This window comes from Ailuropoda melanoleuca, chromosome 18 (assembly GCF_002007445.2).
Source record: "Ailuropoda melanoleuca isolate Jingjing chromosome 18, ASM200744v2, whole genome shotgun sequence".
NCBI classification, from domain to species: domain Eukaryota; kingdom Metazoa; phylum Chordata; class Mammalia; order Carnivora; family Ursidae; genus Ailuropoda; species Ailuropoda melanoleuca.
In genome coordinates this window covers 29050645-29072563 of record NC_048235.1, presented here as the reverse complement: position 1 = coordinate 29072563, position 21919 = coordinate 29050645, and the positions used below count along the sequence as shown (strand labels likewise).

Genomic DNA, 21919 nt, shown 5'->3' with positions numbered 1-21919 from the left:
GGATGAATGCAATCCCGTCCTAGGGATGTAGTTTTGGAATGTTGGTGAGGTCTGGAGCCTACAGCCAAGCCGTCTTTGGTGCAAAAAAGGCGGGGCCCATGGGCAGAAAGAGCTGCTGCCCCGGGATTGTGAGGGGCAAATGATTATATACTTTGGGGTTGGGGGAAGTAAAGATTAGAGAGATTCCAATAAAACCCAATGATGTACTGTATGTTGGCTAATTGAATTTAAATTAAATAAAATTTTTTAAAAAAAAGGCTCACAGGATACCAAAGGACCTGCTGTCGTGAAGCTAAGGTTGTCTCTCCCTCTAGCAAGCCATTCACGTTAAGACAGCTGGGAGTTTCCTGGAGGAATGTTATACTCCGCCTGCCCTGAGTGTCAATGGGCTGCAGGTCATAAGGACATTTAATTATTTGTTTCCCACAACAGCAGGAGCTTGCAGTAGGTATTCACACCCAGCTGTTACTATTCAACACCAGGTCCGCATTCACAACTGTCTGTGATGTTTCCCAGCACACCCAGCACCTCTTGGGCCAATATGGGTTGCACATTAGAGATCATGAACCCATCACATGGGCATGGCTGTCCTTCATTTCTGTCATTCTGAAAACAAGTTCAGTCTACCTGAAGAAGGGTAACTAGGAATGAAAAATATAATGGATAATTTCTTCCTTGAATTCCACGCTCAGTGGTGTCGATGACCGCCCAGGCAGCCGAGGAGCATTAGAGATTTCTGAGGTAAGGTGCAGAGCCAGGCACCTTCTGTATAGAACGCCACCCTGCTAGAGCAGATAATACCCTTTTCCAGGTGCAGAAACCGTAAGGAGCTCACTCAGAGGCCCGGGACAGAAAGTGGCTGGCTTCAGGCTCACCCATTATCACCCCATCCTACTGCCAGCTCCAGAGGGCTTGAAGGTCAGGGGGCGGGGGTAGAGAAGGGGGCTCTGGCCTCTGGCAAGTTCAGAGTCTGTTCTCTTGTGCCTCAGTTTCCCACCATTGCTCTGCTGTTCAGCCCACCCGAGAATCCCGACGGTGAATGAGAACAACACAGTGATCCAGGAACACAGAACGCACAGAGCTGCCCCCCTCCAGCTGCTCTGCGTTTCCGAGGGCTGGGGCCCTGAAGCCCGGGAAGCAGCCCTCCAGCCCTCTGTATGCCCTCTGTACGCCCAAGGCCTTGGACTTAAAGGCTGCCTTGAATGGGAGGGGGGAGCAGGTGGGAATACTCGCCTTTTGAAAAAGATTTGACATTGTTTCTGACACTTGCTGATCAGAGAGAATGCCCTTGGGCGGTCCCTTAAAGAGTGAGTGTGTTTTACTCCCAACACCCATCAAATCACTGGCCGCTTTGTATGACCCATATTCTGATTAGCTTTATATTTGAATTCAAAGCTGCTTCTCCTGGCAGGACTCAGTCAGTGCTCTGCTTCTGCTGAAAACTACGGGGACTGTGCCAGCTGGTGGGGGCGGGAGGTTGGGTGGTGGGCTTTTTCAACAAACAGAAAATGTTCTCTCGGCAGAGGTGCCTTTCAGAATGTCTCTGTGATTCTGACCCTCTGCCCATGCCCTCTGGAGTGCTCCACCCCAGCGCCCCGTGGCTGTGTCTGCCTTTCAGAGGAGGGCACAGGTCGCAGCCTGGGGAGAGAAACAACCACTGCCTCTGGGCTGTCTCTGCCTATCACCCAGTCATCCAGTCTCAGGGAGGACCAGGCCATCCTCAGCGACCTCTGCCCAAGACACCAAATGTCCTTTGGTGGCTGGATGTGCAGACAGCCCGCCCGCTACTGGCGGTGCCAGGCGGGCCACTTGGTGAACGGGGCTTACTGCTCATCAACCTGAGAGGACTTCAGCTTGCTACTCCGTCCTCCTCAGCTGTTGATCCCCCAGTTTCTAACCCCAGTTTCTATCCCCCAGTTTCTTCCTGCTCCCAGCACCGCCCCTAACCCCAGTGTTGAAAGAACTGCCACGGTCATCATCACCTGGCCTGCTAGGATGTGTAAGCCCAATTTAAATGGTTAAGAAAAATAAATACATAAAAATGGAAAACAAACAGCAAAACCCTCAAGTTACATTCAAAGAAAGGCTGAAGGGAGAATGTATTTAACTCCTTGTTCTTTCTTCCAGTCATCAGCCTCAAAGAGAGCCTTGTAACAGTCGCACTCACAGTGTGTGGGGCTGTCGGGAGCAGCAGAGAGTCGTGTGTTCGGGAAGCATTGTCTGGAGCTCCAGCACACCACCGAGGGCACCTGCAAGAGGTCAGGTAAAGCCAGCCCCATGTGGTTTGGTTGTTGAGGCAGGTGTGGTAGAGGGATCCTGACTCAGCTGGAAGGACGACTTTATGAAGGTCCATCTTTTCAGCTGAAGGGAAATAGAATCTGATTTAGACTGACCAGAGTGGCAGGGACCCCCCCGCCCCTGGCAGTCTGGGTTAGCATTGGCACTGCCTGACCTATTTGGGAGACAAAGCAGAGTTAATCCCAGAGCTCTCTGGGTTTGTAGTAAATCTTCTGGTCAAAAAGGCAGGTGAATACTCGAGGATTTGTGATCAGGAATTCCTGAACAACTGAATCAATTTGTCAATGACCAATCTGGGGTAAAGACTGGTCACTGCTAACTTCGGGGTTGTCAAAATTCGACATTAAGAGAATGCCCTCTGCCATTTCTAATCCAGACTAAGGATCTCTCTGCAAGCCATTTCAACCGGCTAATATATTGTGTGATTCCCTATTGTATCCCTTACTCTAAAAGCTTCCCTTTCCCCCTGAAAATTCATCCCAGAAACTCTAGCAAATGGGCCACTGGTATACACAGCCCATGGGTTATATAAACGGAGTTCATAGCAGAGGATCATGTGTGCATGAATCCTGGCTTTGTTGGACCCAAGAGGCTTTACATATTTCTTTTCTAAGTTCAGAATCCAATGGGTGACTTGAGTCACTTCTGTTTGAGAGCTGAAGCTCAGACAGGCTTAGTATTGTTTTTCTTTTAAGATTCCACACAGCTAGGGGGTGCCTGAGTGGCTCAGTCAGCTGAACTTCTGCCTTTGGCTCAGGTCATGATCCCGGGGTCCTGGGGTTGAGCCCTTCGTCGGGAACCCTGCTCAGCGGGAGTCTGCTCCTCCCTCTTCCTCTGACTTGTGCTCTCTCTCTCTCCCTAATATGAACAAATAATCTTAAAAAAAAAAAAAAGCCCACACAACTGGTTAGTGATGTAGCCAGGACTGAAGCCCAAGCCTGCTAGACTTTCTACTACACTGAGCTCACTCACGACCAAACAAGGTGTTTTTGCCACACAATAAAAAGAGCACTTTTGTCCTGTAAGGCTCCTGAGCATTTTCAATCTGGGGCAGAAGTAGGAAGCATGAGGATCCGGCAGAGGGACAGAAGCAAGCATAGCAAGTAACTGGAAATAGAAGGCTCGCGCCCACAGTGGAGGCAGTGAGCGCAAAATGAACACTGCAGAAAGTCGAGTCTGTGATGCGGAAGGAAAGGAGAGGAGAAGCTCTTGGAAAATACAGCAGAAAAGGTGGGAGAGAGGAAAACAATGAGGAGGAGATTACAGAAATGGAAAGCAGACGGGAGACATGCAAGGAAGATTTGTGGCCACTCCTGAGGAGGGAAAGCGCAAGTCGAACAGATGTCTTCTTTAAAGATGTAATTGTAGAAACTTGCCTTCTGAGAGACCTGTGGGATGCAGTCTGCATGTATTTAACACGTTCTTGGCAAGAAGGAAAGCCCAGAGGCCCCGTGAGACACATCCATGCACCCCTGTAAGTCATCTTTGTGTCTCCTGTGGGTCAAATGGCAGGCGTCCCAAGGAGGCTGTGTGTGAGGCCGGTCGCACGTGCTTGAACTCCAGGCCTCTGCAGGAAGTGGCCACTGCAGAACTTTCGGCCACGAATTCTTACCTTTTTTTAATCTAAAAGCATATTTGTGCCACATTAGCACATACCATTAGTTTACACTTAAAAGGATGGTTAATTCCAAGGTGTGGCTCAGATAGGCAATTTTTGATAGAAATGCCCCTAAGATATTTTAAGTGACCTATCCATGCCCCATTTTCACTTTTTCTCCTTTTTCTTCTTAACTCATCCTGTGTTTTTCCTTTTCTTGGTATAAGGTTTGAGCCCACTAACACTTCTTGGCGTTGCTCAGCTCTGCTGGTGACACTGATGGACAAAGTGACTTCCACGTCCATCCCCCTATAGCAGGGGAGGGGAGGAGACCAGAACCAGAGCCCTTACGGGTGACCTGATGGGGCGTTAATGATCGTGAGGGTCTGGCAGTAGGGGGTTGGCAGCCACAGAGGCTGGGATGACTGTAAGAGATTCTAGAATCTTACTGAGGGAGTTGAGAAAAAAAGGAATTGATGAGAGCACAGTCCTAAAGAGGTAGGCAGATAGGAGTGCCTGGGGCTGGAACCTGGACAGTAACAGTAGGGGAACACCCTAGACCAAGAAACCCTACGCAGGCCAGGGGGCTGGGCTTGTTGAGGCAACAGAAGAGGGGCGCAGGACCAGGGTTTGGACGTCCTTGCCTTAGGCCATAACTAGGATCAGACATAGGGAAACTGTATCTAATAGCTGAGCTAGGATGAGAATTCAGGCTTCCTCAACCCCATTTGGTTTTAATCACCGTCTGAATTCTGTACCATTCTCTCTCCCTAAGAATTTCAAGTATCACTGCTGGCATGATATCATCAAACAATGGACAGTTTATTCCTGTCATTATTAATAACCAACAGGATAAAAAGTACAGAACTCAGATCTGCTCCCCCTTGTACTATTAGGTTAGTTCAGTCAGGTCATTTCCCATTTACTAAGTCATCCCACAGTAGGATGTTAGTGTCATTATATCTGGATATGACTATACTTATTTCCTCCAAAATAATTTTAGGCAGAGGCTGATGCTGGAATCATATGTCTTCATAATGATTAGTGATGACAGGGCACTTTTCTATTCATTTCAGAACTTTAAGATTTCAGAACTAGATGAAATTAATAAAAATCAGCTAGTAAAAGCACCTTCTTTTAATTAAAATAGAACTACTATATGACCCAGCCCTTCTACTGGGTATTTATCCAAAGAAAACAGAAAGACCAATTCGAAAAGATCCATGCACCCCCTAGGTTCCTTGTAGCATTATTGACAGTAGCCAAGATAATGGAAGCACCCTTGGTGTCCAACATACATGAATGGATAAAAAGAGGTGGTGTATATACACGATGGAATATTACTTGGCCATAAAAAAGAATGAGCTCTTGCCATTTGCAACACAGATGGACCTTGATGGTGTTATGCTAAGAGAAATACATCAGAGACAGACAAACACCCTTTGGTTTCACTTATATGTGCAATCTAAACAACAAACAAAACCAAGCCAAACTCATAGATACAGAGAACAGACTGGTGGTTGCCAGAGGGAAGGAAGGTTGCGGTGGCGGGAAATGGGAGGGAAGTCAAAGTGGGTGGGCAAAGAAGGGAGTCAAGAGGTACGGCCTTCCAGTTATAAAATAAATAAGTCATGGGTATGTCCAGCATGGTGACGATAGTGGGTAATGCTAGAGCGCATAATTAGAAGTTGCTAAGAGAGTAAATCTTAATAGTTATCACAAGAAAAAAATTTCGTGACTTTGTAAGGTGATGGATGATAATTAGACTTACAGTGGCGATCATTTCACAAACATTTCACATGTCAAATCGTTGTGTGGTACACCTGAAACTATAAAATGTTAAATGTCAAGTACACCTCAATTAAAAAAATACCTTTTTTTATTTATTAGAAGTGAAAACTGAAGTTCAGAGAGCTAATGGTGGGAAGATACGGGTCCTGTGCGGTCTTTGCAATTCTAAAATGTGATGGCTGTTGAATCACAGAAATGACAGCTAAAGACAAGTCCTCTTGGACAAATGTCTCATTGACTATAGAGACACGTGGGACATTTCAGGTTAACACTTCACAATGATCTGTGTTTAAAAACTTTCTCATGAAAGCGCACACACGCACCCATACACACTCACACATATACACACATACCCCACCCTCTTCTCTGGTTACATTTTACACTGTCAGCGAGTGTTTTACACAACCAACAACCTCATGACAAACTGCCACAACGTCTGCTTCCTTTGAAAAACTGCTGACGTTGGAACTAGGCCGGGAGCGCAAGGAAACCTCCATCCTCCCAGAAGACTTCGGCTCAGAGCATCCTGGACGCGGCGCTGAACCCGGTCCCCTCGCTGGGCCCGCCGAGAGCTGCTTGCAGGTGGGGCGTGCGGACACAGCGGGGCATAAGATTCCTGATGGAGCAAACTGCACCCCAGAGCGGAGCAGAGCCGGCTGGGCGCTTACTGTCCTCTCCCCTCTTCTTTCCTTAGCAGGAGGGCAGGCAGTAGAGCCACAGATGGTACGTGATGCCCATCAGCTTCTGTAATGACGTGAACTTCTGTGTGAGTTTCCAAGGGCTGCTCTAACAAATTACCATAAACTCAGTGGCTTAAGACAACAGAAATTTATTCTCTTATAGATCTGGAGGCTTGAAGTCTGAAACCAAGGTGTCAGCAAGGCCACATTCCCCTCTAAGGCTCCGGGGAGGGTCCTGGCTTGTGGGGGTGGCCAGCACTCCTTGGCATTCCCTGGCTTGCAGCCGCATCACCAGTCTGTGCCTCTGTGGTCCCATGGCCACCTCCCCTCTGCGGGTCTCTGTTCCCCAATCCCTCTCTCCCTATAAGGCTGCCAGTCCTTGGGTGGAGGGTCCACCTGAGTTCAGCAGGAACTCATCTTCACTTGATCACATCGGCAAAGACTCTCTTCCCAACTAAGGTCACATTTACAGGTACCAGGGTTTGGGACTTCCACCTATCTTCCTGGGGACACCATCCCACCCAGGACAAGTAGTCCTGCAACAGCGCGCCCTCTGTGCTGGTCTGTCAGCACTAACACACAGCACCTCACGTGTGTGCGTGCTTCACCCTTGGGGGTGTGCTCTTGGAGGGGGCCAGAGTAGACAGGGCGAGCACTGTCCTGTTGTCCAGAACGAGGAAACGCTCACTCCCTACAGTCCGCAGTATTTCCTGCCGCGTTAAGCCTCTCCTCCTACGGTTTTAACTCCTCATTCAATTTACATTCCCAACTTTGGTTTTTCCATGTCTTTTTCTTACATCCTACCTCCAACATGCATAATAAATGAAGTGTGTTTGCAGGGTTGTTTCACCCACCAGTGAAGCCTTTTCTGCCAGCTCCCCGAAGCCAACATGGAACTTAACACAATCCTGAGACATTTTGAAATGATGCAAAGAGGGAGCATAGAGGTCATAAAATAGTTCACAGCAGCTACTGGTTTTTGAAGTATGCCTTAATTCCTAAAAGGTTTCAATGTCTTCTTTGTTCATTTTATATACATCATTAAGATTGTATCCTTCGTGTTAGGTAGTTGCTGAAATTGGGGATCATCTCCCTTTATTTTCGGAGTGAATAAACGCCAGCATTTGTGTAGAAGAGAGATTTCCACGGGGCTCCCGGGGCACTTCCCGGTGATCAGTGTTGGCGCTGCTGCAGGCTAATTTGGCTTCACACACAAAGGTCTAGTTCAGCAGCGTTTACTCAGAGGGAAGGCCGGCTGGAGGGTGCGGGATGACAGGATGGAGGCTGTCACTCGAAGAGCTCCAGGTAGTCGGGTGGCTGGTCCTGCTGACCGCAGGGGTACAGAAGGAGCTCTTTCCCCAGGGAAGTTATGGGTTCCTCCTGTGAATCAGAAGGCAGAGATCAGACTGGGCTGTGGGTGGGCAGGTTGTTAAGACAGTAGAAATAAGAATGCCGTGCCCTTCCCTGCCTCCTCAGAGTACATAACTTCTTGTTTGCCCTTGATTTACATGAAGCTTTATTGGTTTATGACAGTCTTAAAAGAGATTTTCTCATCTGCAATTTGCCATGTACTCCTTTTCCCTCCTGGACTTGACTTCTCACTGAGTGTGGTCTCAGACGTGATCAGTGTGTGCACAGACTTTTAGCATCTCCTATATTCTCTGCCCCAGCGCGTTCTCCCTGAGTATCTGAGGAGGAACTAGGTTCAGTGATAAAGGAAATACAATTAAGAATCCTGATTATCCGGAAGAATTATCAAAGACTAATCCCCCTGTTACTTGTCTCAACCCTTTTTCTTGTAATTGCCTTCCGTTGCTAGAGCTGCTGCAGGACAACAATTCACAGAGCCCATGCAGTCTGCAGACCAGTTCACCTTGTGGTAGTCCACCAGCGCCGCCAGGGTGGCATGCCGCAGCCGGTCCACGCCCAGGAAGCTGTAGGAGTCTGCCGAGGCGTCTATAAGGAAGTGCTTACAGCCGTCCTCGGAGAGGTAGGACAGGGCATAGCCTTTGATCCTTTCACTGACGCGGATCAGAAAACTGCCCGGCTCGCATGTGCTCAGAAGCTCATTTGCTCTCTTTAATGTAAGAATCCCTGTGGGAAAGAAAAGCAGGTGTTTCAGCCCAATCATTTCCATAACTGTCTTCAGTTACTATAGCTGTGTGGATAAAGTTTAGTAAAAAGGAAGAGCAATTCAAGTCCATTTTGGACTTAAGAATATAGTACAGTATCATTCATGTTCTGGTATTCGGCAACTGGGCAAGCAGGGTAGGTGACAGCAGCCAACGGATAATAGAAATGAGAGTGTCCATGTTCAACCTTCAGAATACGTGGCCACCTGTGCACCCGGTTATAACACCACAGGTGTCAGGCGGCTCTGAGTCTGGTAGGACCCTTTACAGGCGTCCTGGAAGCATTCGATCTGGAAGGGGACTGGAAGGTATCCTCCTCGGCTTCTTGATGAGGACTCTGTGGCCTGGAGCGTGATCCTGCATGGTCCTAAACAGTGGTTCTCCCCCAGGACAAAGTCTGGGAATGTCTGAGAGACATTTTGGTTGTCGGGGGCAGAGGATGCTACGGGCGTCCAGTGCACAGAGGCCGGGGACACTGCTAAATCTCCTACAGACCACAGGTCAGCTTCACACTACAAAGGATCGTCCAACCCAAATATCAGTAGTGCTGCGCCGAGTAGCCTGGTCTCGGAGTCCGCAAGTCAGTAATAGAACCAGGAGGGACCCAGGTCTACCAGTCTTTCTACTGTAGTTACTCCTAAAGGATGCTGCAGTGGCATTTAAAGGAATAGAAGTATATACACACATGTTGATCTGGATATACATATGCTCATATATTGTATCTTCATATATGTCTGCCTTCATATATATTCAAAATAAAACTCTTCATTTATATGAAGTTTTATGTGTATATATACGTTAGAGGCCTCGTGAATTCACACTAATTCAGACCAGCTTTTTCCCCTAGTCCAAACTCATGAGGTTTGACTCCTATCCCCGATTTCCCTTCTTATTCCTACTGTGCATCAGACGAATCGGTGGTGGTGTGAGACATGCGGAGAGCGCACGGACACAACATGGAGAGATGGTGAAGTCATTCACCGCCTCAGCGGGCTTGGATTCGGGAGGACGAGCCATTCTCCCCGTGATCCCTTTCACCTCGGTAGACAGAAGCTCTTACTTCTCCTGTCCCACAGTTAGCTCCATACTGATACTCTGTACCTTACTATCAGGGACACCCCCCCAAAAAAAACCCTCCTGGTGAAAAGGCAATGGATGGATTATTATAGCCCTTTAGTCGTGTTGTTGGTAAAGTTAATCCAGAATGGAACCCTGATCACCCAGATTATGACATCAAATAAAAGCACTGCTACTTTCTGGGGTGCCCGGGTGGTGTAGTGGGTTGAGCTTGATTCTTGATTTCAGCTCAGGTCGTGGTCTCAGGGTCATGAGATCGAGCCCCGCATCGGGCCCTATGCTAAGTGTGGAGTCTGCTTAAGATTCTCTCTCCCTGTCCCTCTGCCCCTCCCCCCTGCTCTCGCACCTGCTCTCTCTCTCTCTCAAATAAATAAATAAATCTTTTTTTAAAAAGCCATCTCTATTTTATTTTTTGTAAGTAGACCTTTAATAAAGAGGGGAATAAAAAATCACCAGTTCTCTCCTAGCCAAGACCAACCAACCAGCCCTTCTGCCTTCTCTTCTCCCATGTACTTTTCGAGAGGCCCCAGGGCTGCACCTCGAAGTCACAGTGTTCAACCCCTGTGAGGCTCAACCCCAGTGAAACACCAGGATTAGAACTGGGGGTATTGAAAAGGCTTGGCAGGTCCCCCCCACTCACAGATAGGAAATATCCCTGGAAGAGTCATGGCCTCTCTTCTGAGATCTCCAGCTTGACTGCACCGAGCCCCGCAAGGTTACCAATGACTGTGCATTATTGCATCACCTCCAGTTACCCTTCTGCCCTCTCTTTGATGCAACGTGGGCCAATGGAAACTGCAGGCACCAACGATACTGAGTGAGCCTCCTGGGTCAGCTGCTGCACTGTCCACTTCAGGTGCTCAAGGGGTGCCCATATAAGCTGCAACAGGTACGGGCTGCTGCTTCCTTTGGTCTGTTTTACCTTTCTAAACACACCCAAGCCTCTTGACAAATTAGAGATGACAACCATAATCTGAAAGAAGGCAACAGGTAACCAGCCTACCCCAGGACTAAACATGACTGAAGTTTCAAGACTCGGCATTTGATTGTTGATGAAACCAGGGATATTTTTCACTGAACACTGAAAACCCCCCTTCAGAGGTGAGTGAAGGAGAAGCAAGCACTCTGGAAAAAAGATTCCTCTCTTCTTCCAGACTTACTGACAGGCTAACTCTGAAATTCCAAGTTACTTCAACAGATGGGGTAGATATTATAATTTATAACATCGGCATGTTATCCAGACAGATTTAGGTTCCTAAAATGAATGCTATTCTGGAAAATTATAACCGAACCTGGATTAAGTTAGGTTAAGTTCCTAAAATCAGGTCAGATAGTAGCTGTAAATCAAACTTCCCGAGAGCCTCTCAAACTGTATTTTTGCCCACTACACGCAGGTCTTGGCACTGTGTTATCTCCAGAGACACCAGAACACAATGAAATGATTTTGTGGCAATCATAAGTCATAACGGAGACTTAAACACAATGGTTCTGATGGCTGGTTCAGAAGTGAAGCGTGTGGAGACCACACTTTGTTCTTTCTGCTTTACTACAGGATCATCGTTCCTGAAGAGCACGCTCTTTTGGCCCATTGATGATACTGGTCCATGTACTATTTGTCACGATTCCATTGAAGGCAGAGAGGCTTGGCTATGATTGCTGCCAAGCAGAGAGCTTTGTCTGCCTGCAAAGAGTGTTCTTGACCACAAAGCCAAAATCCAGGGTCAGATATTAATCGCTGTGGACTCCGGCAATCTCCTTACCCTGGTGCATGACTCTAAGAATTCTGAAGCAGTGGTCTTCATCCAGCTCCCTAAAGGCCGTGACACCTCCAGGCAGCCTTCCTCTGACCAGATCCCTCCACATGTATTATAAGAACCAAGCCAATGTGAGTTCACAGGAGGATTTCTGTTCTAGCGATGAGGAGTAAATAAAAAGCTTTCTTTTACTTCATCAATTTTTGAAATGAGCCAGATCTTCCCCCAGCACTGCTCTATTTTAAGTTGCATCCAGGCAGGGAGTGCCAGAACCACTACAGTCTGGAAGAAAGCAGATGTCACTGCGTAAGCAAGGTCTTACTGGATAGCTTCTGCCTCTTGAAGAGCCGGGGGCAGAGCTGGCTACAACCCCTGAGAGCCTCAACACCCAGCCTGGAGGTTCACAACAGCAGGAGCTGGGAGGGAGCAGAGAGAAACGTCCCACTCCTTTCTCTGTATGATGCCAGGGCACGCTCTAGGACAGTGCTATTCAACAGAATTTTCTGTGGCAATGGAAATGCCTGGGTTGGCCATGTGGAAGCCATTAGCCACATGTGGCTACTGAGTACCTGAAATGTAGCTAGTGTGACTCAACCTTTCATTTTATTTAATTTTAATTAATTTTGGTGTAAAGAGCCACATATAACTAGTGGCTACCATATTGGACAGCACAGCTTTAAACCCCACTGGAGTGAAGGGAAAGCTCCATGACAGGCCCAGGAGGACTATTTTTTGCACAAAAGAGGGTGAATAGACCCTAAGAGACTTGAAATAACTCAGAAACCCTAGCATCGCCCTCGTTGGAAATCCAAGTGGCAGCAGCCACCCTACAGAAGGAGGGCAGGTCAGTGGGATGCCCTTCTCCTCAGCTTCCTTCTGGAAAATGCCTACTCATTCTCCAAGATGCAACTCAACAGCATGAAGTGTTTTGACTTTTCCCTGAGCAGTAAGTCAAGGCTCCTCTCTACCTGCTGAGCACGTTCCCACCTCCACCTGAGACTCACCTGGTCTATCCGGGGTCTCCCCTGGCTCCCCCCCCATCCTGGCATGTACCATCCACATCTGTCAGAGCACTCACAGCACATTCAACTCTGTCTCTCCCTGCCCCATATCCTTGTGATCCCCTAGAAGGCAACTACCACACCTTATTTATTTTCACACTCTCAGCACCTGTCATTTACAAGATGCCCAGGAAAGGTCTGATGAGTAATTCTGTCTTATAATCAGGTCAGAAATTTTCTTCTCTGGGACACTTCCATGCAGCCATTGCCTCTAGTCTGAGCATTATTATGTATAAGGACCAGGGGTGCATTTTGGGTTTCTCTGAAGCACCACTAACTTTGTTTATATGTGTACATCTGTATGACCTACGTCCAGAATCTGGAAAATATGTGTTTAAAAACCAAATGAAAGGTAACCAAGTAATAGTAGCATATAAAGTTCTTAATGTCTGCCTGGCACTCCTCAAATGGCGCATTACTTTATTTAATCCTCAAAGCAGCCTGACAGGTACCGTTCCTACTCTCAAATCTCCGATGAGAACACCTGCTTCAGACAGCGTTCATAATGTGCTTCAGGTCACCTAGGCAGGCAGGAGAAGCACTGGTCTTGAACCCAGGCAACCTGACCCCAGAGTCCAGGCTCTCACCCGCTCAACCAGAATACTACCCTTGTGCTAGCATTTTGCACTGCTTAATGTGCCTCCACTTACTATTTCGTTTAACTCCCAAACAATTCAAAATAAATAGAACTGGTATTATTACCATTGCCACACAGATGGGAAAACTGAAGAACAGGTATATGTCCAAGGTTATAGGATTCGTTAGTGATGGTTTCAGGTCTCTTGTCTCTCACTCAAGTATTTCGCTTTTTAACCCCCTGGGCTCGTGAAATTTTCCTGAAATTGGCTGAAAACAAACTATGAGCATTTATTTCACAAAGAGGTGTTCATTTCTAACATGGGAAACATACAGCGGGGGTGGGGGCGGGTGGTGTGGTGCTGGGGCATAGAGAGAATCCCGAAGCAGATTCCCAGTTCACCCTGGAGTCTGATGTAGGGCTTGATCCCAGGACCCCGAAATCATGACCTGAGGCCGAGATCATGACCTGAGCCAAAATCAAGAGTTGGACGCTCAACTGACTGGGCCACCCAGGTGCTCCTGACCAGGCAACACAGAGCAGATACCTCCTTCAGTGATGACTTAAGTAGAGTCACCTGGACCAATTCTAAATTGGTGCATCAATGACCTCTGCCACCACCCCTAAGCTCAGGATGCCTGTTGCCAGGGATGGAAAAGCCCCAGAGCACGGCAGCCTTCAGCATTTCCCTGGACCAGACCTCAGGTCTGCTGAGAGCTGCCTGGGGGCTGCCCTTCCAGAGCTCTTCCTTCTTTTGTCATCTGTCCTATATTCTCTGCTTCTTGGGCTGCCCAGAATACCCTGCAGGGAGGAGACAACGCTAAGATAACTTTCATGAAGGAACTCATCTCCGCTGTTAAGGTGACCTCAAAGTCCCACACTACAAAGTGCCTAGATAAGGGGTGAATAAAAGAAAACACGGAGTTTTAGAAGAACTTCTTTCCAAGTAGCAACCCTGCCAGATGCAAAGTGCACACATTATCCATAGGAGGTCTTAAACTTGGACACGAGCTCTGTATTTTCCCATTATTTCCTTCTACATTATGCTTTCCTTAACCCCGTCAATATTTAAAGGAAGTATTTTCGGAGAGGCTCTGGGACCCGTGCTAGACCCTCTATCTAGACCCTCTACCTAGAGGGAGATCCACTGTGATGCCAAGCTCTCACCCTTCAGGTCTCAGGCCCCTTGGGATGAGGAAAAATAGAGCTCTCAAAATATTATTCATACTGTTTCCTTAATAATTCAAGAATTAAAATTACATCACTTGTTCTTTCTTCATTGCCATAATGGCTAATGCTTCTTCGGGCTTCCTGTATGTCACATTCAGCTCTAAGTACCTCAAATATTATTAACTCACGAATCTTTCAAATGATTCTGTGACGCAGGTGATATCACTGTCTGCATTATACAGACGAGAGACAGACGTTCAGAAGTCATGTGACTTGCCTAAGTCCACACAGCTGGTTGGTGGGGGCTGGGGTTTGGCCCCAGAAAAGTGCTCTTAACCACTACACTCTGCTGCCTCCTTTTCCAGCATACAGAAAGAGTGTCCAAATTTTATAATCAGACCATGTGATGACAAAGAAAACTCTGGCAATGAAAGCACAGATTAAAAGTACTTCTGTAGTGGGCCTGAGTGGCTCAGTCGTTAAACGTCTGCCTTTGGCTCAGGGCATGATCCCAGAGTTCTGGGATTGAGCCCCACATCAGGCTCTTCCGCTATGAGCCTGCTTCTTCCTCTCCCACTCCCCCTGCTTGTGTTCCCTCTCTCTCTGGCTGTCTCTCTCCCTGTCGAATAAATAAATTTTAAAAAAATCTAAAAAAAAAAGAAAAAGAAAAAAAGAAAATCATAGTTGGGAATATATTTAAAAAATAAAAAAATAAAAAATAAATAAAAGTACTTCTGTAAATACTGGAATCCTCCTTTCCATAAAAAATCTGAAGTCAAACCCCCAAAGCAAGTCACTCTCTTTTGCCCCTCACCCACCGAGTCCCCCCTTTCCTTGCCTGCAAGGTCCTTTTAGGTCGCTCCAAGAACACAGTGTAAACTACAAGCTGGAGCCCTGGGCATCGGTAATGGCAGGCATGGGGCTCCAGGGCACATGCAGGCCATGACACTCGGACTGGCAGCATTAGGGGGAAGAATCAAGTGCATCATTTGAAAAACTCAAGTAAGCAAGGCCTTTGGGGTTAATGACTATTCCCAACATTAATGGAAATACATACTAACATTTTTGCAGCCAGTTTGCTGCACTGGGTAATTTATGAGAAAAGTCAGGGTCTTCCAAAAAACCACACAATAATGCATAGTATGTGCTGCAGAAAAGCTAGCTCTTTTCAAGACTGAATAAATGTACATAGCTTTACCTTCTTTATGTTTCCTCTTCAGTTACTTTGGAAATCTGAATGAATACTGGGCAGTCAGATAGGAGCACTATGGAGAATAATTCAAAGTGCTCTGATGCTTAATGTAGATGAAGCCTTCATGCTAAAATGCAGGTGAAGTCCCAGGGCTCCCTGCGAAAGCTATGCCGGTCCCTCTCCAGGGTAGGGCAGTGACTGCTGGGGGAGGCACCTGCCATTGTCCTTCCCTGTCACACACAAACATGACATTTTCTTGCTGCTGGCTGCAGCCTAGCCCACTCCACGAAATGTTCGAATCATATATGTGAACAAGGCAGGATGTGCTTAGTAAAGACAGAAGCTTGAAAGTCTCTCTGTGGAGGGGGGGGGGCAGAAATCTGATGGCCCCACAATGAAGAAATCACCACTCCTCAGCAAAATAGTTGAAGGACAGATTATCACTTATGAATGCCAGTTCCCAGGTTCATTAAGATTTTAGCCTGAAGGAAACCTTGGGCAGGCTCCGCGAGGCTTTGTCTGTGCCATCCCTCCCATTGTGTGCACTCAGCCTCGGGAACTGCACGTGCCTGGGAGTGGGACGCAGGACTTCATGGGGATGCTCGGCTCCAGAAAACCGAAGTCCCGGAGAGCAGCTGCCTCCACAGAACCGGATAGGACTTGCTCTCCCAGCAGAAGGAAACTTTGGAGGCATGTGTCAAAAATGGAAGCAATCAAAATAGCTGCAGTGTGAACTGTACCGAAATCCCACAGATGTGAAAGGGATTTGCTTTTTAAGTAGCTTAAAATATAAAATATTGGGACTAAAAGCATTGAGAGGCAGGTTCAATTATAAACCATGACAGCAAAAGACATCCACAACAGATCAGGATGGAAACATTTCCCCAGCAGGCTAATTATATCCATATTTGAATAAGGAAGCATGCATTACATTTCAGAGGCGTAATGATCAGCTATTGGTGCATAACGCAAATATGTGAATTCTCCAACAACAGAAGCAATTAGAAAATTCCTAAATCAGAAATTTGTTTATACACTTATTGCTAGTTTCCCCCCACCTTCCTACTCCCAGTCCCCGCTGAATTCTAAGCTCCTGAACATGCCGCATGTTAACAGGAGACGGTATGCTAATGGAGAGAGTGAAGAAATGAGTCTGTAGGTTTCTGAACAGACTTCAAACTTCAGTTTTATTCATTTGTTGGCCCTCTTCTTGAAGAAGTATAAAAAACATGTGAGTATAGTTAATTAAATATCTACACACTTCGGATACTCATAACCAGGAACCGGAAAAAGTAAAATGACTTTGCAGGACATTAAATTTAGCAGGAGGGCTCCCAACACGAATCTCCAACTTTACAAATATTCCAGACCATAACGTGTGTCTTACAGACTGCTCTAATGTGGTGACCAGATGCAAGAAGGAAACGAGTAAACACAAGGACTGTATTTCAGGGTCAAGGTAGTCCGACAGGATGAGAGGAGGGTGATAAAGAGATAGGAAAACAATCCTTCCTAAGGAAACAAAACCAAACAGACTTAATTAGAGTATTCAGAAGATTTAAAATCTAGAAAATAGAAGATAATATTTTAGCATGTCTAGGACTCATTCCCATCTTGCTGCGCCTTCCCTCCCGACCCCATGCTCAACCTCGACTGGCAATGTTCTGCTCAACTTTTCTAAACAACTTTATTCCCCGTCTGGGCAGTTGTCCTTTTGTCCTTCCAAATTCCTGTTGCCTTCTGGGGTGACCTCCTGGGTTCTGGGATTTTTAAGGGCAGATCCTAAGTAAATACTTGTCAAAATAGCACAGGACAGTTTTAGCAGTAATTAAGATCTATTTTATTGAAGTGCCACGGACTCCTCATATATGATGCTATTATGGCAATATTTTGTGGCAGGATTAGGATTTTAATGAAGAGAAAGGCAGAGAGCAGGAATGGTAAATTTACTTTTAAGCTGTTCAGTTCTGGTGAGCCATAGTAACAGAAACACTATGTGCCAGGCACTGTTCTAAGTCTATTACATATATTAGATGATACACTTTAAAAAAAAAACAACAGTGTAGGTATTATTAACCCCTCTTTAAAGAGGAGAGCAGCATAACTCAAACCTAGGTTTTCTGGTCTTGGAGTCTTGTGCTAAGCTTACACTATATAGTTAACCCTCAACACAGGTTTGAACTGCATGGGTGCACTTGTATGTGGATTTATTTTTTTTTGATACAGTACTGTATATATATTTTCTCTTTCTTATGATTTTCTTAAAAATGTTTTCTTTTCTCTACTTTATTATAAGAATATTATAATACATATAACATACAAAATATGTGTTAATTAACTGTTTATGTAATTAGTAAGTCTTGTGGTCAACAGTAGGCAGTTCGTAGTTAAGTTTCTGGGAAGTCCAAATTTATTTGTGGATTTTCAACTGTGCAAAGGGTTGGCACCCCAACCCCCACATTGTTCAAGGGTCGGCTGCACTATCTTTCTATGCAAAGAGCTAAGAAAACGCTGCGCCTCTTGGACTTTACATTTTTTAAAAATCAGCTTGAGATATAACTTATATACGACAAAATTCACCAATTTTAAATGCAAATGATGGATTTTGACAAATGTATGAAGTTAGGTAACCACTACCACAAAATATATAGATTCCGTTTCTATTACTCCCCTGTGGCCTTGGGGCACTGTATTGAAGATCTGAGTGCTACCTATCTGCTTCTTGAAATTCTACCTGGGAGGGAGCAAAATAGTGTCTGGACAAAAATGTGCTTTTTCCTTATTCTCATAGGTGGGGGTGGGGCAAAACTTACGCTGAATGAAGGCTCCTTGACAGTTTTACTTCACCACTGACTGTGAGATTTCGTGAACTCATTAATGTATTGGAGAAACAAATCTCTGTGGTATTACTGTTCACTGATTTAAATGTCCGACTTATAAAAAAAAGCAATGACATGGGCGTTCCCACTTGTATTAGTGGTCAGATATGCTGTGACTTGAAATTAAGGAGATCTGACTCTGAATATTGCCACTAATGGTAGAAGCCTGAAAAGAACATCTTAGTTCCTAGGTTCTTAAAGTGGGAATAAAAGTTACTTCCCTTAAAGTGCTCAATGTAATACTTGGCACATATTAGACCCTCAAAAAATTACAGCTCCAGCAGAATATAATATGTATATTATAACATACTGCACAACAGGTAAAACGAATGAGCCAGTCTACATTTATAAACAAAGAAAAATCTAGATAATGTAATGTTGGGAAAAAACTCAAGTCGCAGAAAAATGCCTATAACATGATACCATGTAAATGTTAAACACAATATTGCATGTTTTATAGAAGCATATATATTTGTCTTATATATTTTTAATATATTTTATAAAAATCCATGCACATATACATATATAATGAGTATAGAAATATGGATGAAAAGGATAACTTCAAAAGAGTGGTTCGCCCGTGGGAAAGAAGTAAATAGAGTCAATAAGGGAGTAAAAGAGAGGGCCTTAATTCTTTCAGGCTTTATTTCTTAATAAGAAAAACAGATGTGAGGTAAATATGGCTTCTAACATTCATTGTATCCTAGAAAGTAGAGATAACATTTGTTACATCATTAGTGTTACTTACAGTTTCCTTTGTACTCTGTTCAAAATATTTCCTAATCAAAACAAAACTGTCTTTTAAACGAGGGAAGGGAAGAAAATCCTCAATAATGTGGGTAGTTGAAGGCCTTAAAAGAACAAAAACTGACCTTCCCTGAGCAAGAAGGGATTCTGCCAGTGTTCAGCCTTTGGACTCGTGCTGCCAGTCTTCCCTGAGTCTCCAGCCTGCTAGCCTACCCAGATTTGGGGCCCATCAAGCCACCAGTCATGTGAGCCAGCTCCCTAAGATGCTGGCCGTAGGAGGATCTTCAGGAAGAACAACTGCAGAGGCCCTAGGAAAGGGGCGAATGTGGTGTGTCAGGGACAGAAGGGAAAGGCATGGTGGAAAGCAGCGATCAAGGCAGGGTTCTGTGAGGAGCGGGGTTTGAGATGGAACTGGAGCAACGATCCGATTGAGCTGGACCAAAAAGTCCAGTGAAAGTTGCGCCCCCATGGCCTCTGTGAGAAAAGCTTGCTGAGAGAGGAGCAGAAGTGGGGAGACTGCATATCTAGATGTGCTTGAGATCATCGGAAGAGGCTCACCAAGTGGACTTCAGTACTGCATTTGCGGATCTCTCCTGCACTTGGGATTTTCCTCACTCTCACATGTGGGAAATCAGAGGCAATACCCACTTGACTGCCTACTGAACTGGCACCCATGGCCAGATGTTTGCCTCATCATGACCCCAGGTGGCAAAGGAAACCTGAGACAAAGATGTGGGGTCTCTGTGCTGGTGCTTCCTGGGGTCTTGTCCTTGGTCTTCTTACCATTCTTCTCAACTCACTCCTGGAAAATGTCGTCCCCTCCCACGCTTTTCATAGTGTGCTGATGACTCCAATCTATTATCTCTAACGCTGATCTGTTAACCCAGTTACCAAATGGGTATTTTCACAGGACTGCCCCAAAGACATTCCAAACTCACCATATCCCAAATAAATTCATTATCTCCTCTCTTTTTTAATCCTGGTAATCTCCTGATCCTCCCGTGTTCCTTCTCCCATTTTCCACCCGGCTCCACAAGTGAGGGATCCAGTGGTCTTCATTTCCCTTGTCCTCTCCTACCCACTTCCATTCTGTCTAAAGCTAATGAAAAGAAAAGGGTGAAAGTGCAAACTTCCGTGGGGAAAAATTAGCTGACCAAAACAGTAATATAAGAAAGGCAGCTTATGGAGTGTATGATAACAGAAGGAAGATGGTAAACCAATATAGAAGCGCTACCAGCCCATTATTTCAAACAGGGCTCATGATCAATAATTATATTTCAAAAATATAAGATATGATCTATCTTCTCTTTATCATAGAAACACATGAAATTTTGTCTTCTTAAAACAGAAGAAAATGACTTACATTGAGCACATGGCTGTGTATTATTTCATTATATTGCATCATATTATTATTTTGTTTATGACTATGATAAATGTTTATATAAGTGAAAATATATGAATGACAATAGCAACTAATAAGTTATTATATGTAAAACTCAAGAACTTGGTTTTTTTTAACCAAAGCTCCAATTGGATTTTTAGTCTCACTTTATCTTCCTAGCTTTTAGCAACTGTTTCAAATGGAATTGCCTGTTAAAGTACCAGGATTTTTAAACTCAACCAACATTTTCAATTTCTCATTTCCTGTTATTAAAATGAACTACCACCCTTGTAATCAGGGATGACAACATCTTCTGCCCAATGACACATAAACTATAAAGTACTGATTTCATCAGTGCTTATCTTAAAAAGGAAAAAAAAAGGCCACATGAAACATTCATCTTTTGACACTGACGTCACTCTTGCTTCCAATGTCTTCTGAACCAAATGGAAAGGAAGAGGCTTATGACCCAGTCCTAAGAGGGAAAGGAGCTCCTCAGGGAATGGACAATTACTAAAGCCTGAATCACCAAAGAATGGGAAGCTAGACAGTTGCGTAATTATTTGATGTGAAAGCAACCCTTTAGCAGAAGGCCTACTACAAATAATTTTTTTCATTTTAGAAGTTTGCCATGTTATTTGTTTGGGACCCTATTTTTGTGGATATATTTGTGTGTTACATGATACTAATTAAAAGAGAGAAGGCTTTGGGACACCTGGGTGGCTCAGTAGGTTAAGCATCTGTCTTCAGCTCGGGTCATGATCCCGGGGTCCTGGGATCGAGCCCCACATCAAGCCCTGCACTGGGCCTCGAATCGGGCTCCCTGTTCAGCAGGGAGTCTGCTTCTCCCTCTGCCCCTACCCCCCTGCTCATGCTCTCACTCTCTCACGCTCTCTCTTGAATAAATAAGTAAAATCTTTTTAAAAATTTTTAAAAGAAGCCTTCAACATGATTCAAACCAAGATACCCTTTAGGACAAGTGTGCTCAGTGAGAGAACCTTATTTTTGTTTTAAAGCAATCAGAAGGGGGAATGAACCATGAGAGACTGTGGACTCTGGGAAACAAACTGAGGGCTTCAGAGGGGAGGGGGGTGGGGGAATGGGATAGACCGGTGATGGGTAAAGGAGGGCACGTATTGCATGGTGCACTGGGTGTTATACGCAACTAATGAAGCATCGAACTTTACATCAGAAACCAGGGACGTACTGTATGGTGACTAACATAATATAATAAAAAACATTATTATTAAAAAATAAAATAAAAAATAAGCATTTTTGTTGTACACAGAGCCAATTAATCCAATTCAACCACCCACCCTAAAAAAGCCAACTGAGGCAAAAAAACCACTTCTTTTCCTGAAGTCCAAGAAACTGAGAGGACAGTCAACTGTGTGCTGGCTGGACAGGGGGCTTGAATTAATCAAGTTTCTAGGGTCAAATTAAGAAATGGTTTATTAGGTAATATCTGCTTAGGTTCTAACAAACCCACCTGGCGGCCTCAACTACTTAATGCAAACACAGATCAAAGTAACAGAATTTTCAGGTTAGAGATTGTGAAGCTCAACGCCTTCATTTAACAGGTG

At 45.2% G+C, this 21919-nt stretch overlaps 1 protein-coding gene across 4 annotated transcripts in view; it reads right to left on the bottom strand.

Annotated features, from left to right (window-relative positions):
- Nucleotides 1-21919, bottom strand: part of SH2D4A (SH2 domain containing 4A) — a 70478-nt gene that overhangs the window by 2253 nt on the left and 46306 nt on the right. For 3 of the 4 annotated variants that reach the window (XM_019798689.2, XM_034647618.1, XM_034647620.1), the window contains 2 exons: nt 8240-8460; nt 6500-7746 (listed from right to left, as the gene is read on the bottom strand). In XM_019798689.2, coding sequence (XP_019654248.1) covers nt 7654-7746; nt 8240-8460 — 314 coding nt within the window. In that variant the 3' untranslated portion in view covers nt 6500-7653. Of the gene's footprint in view, nt 1-2167; nt 2362-5666; nt 5725-6099; nt 7747-8239; nt 8461-21919 lie in introns of those variants that run through there. The other variant, XR_004621935.1, reaches the window with a different exon arrangement.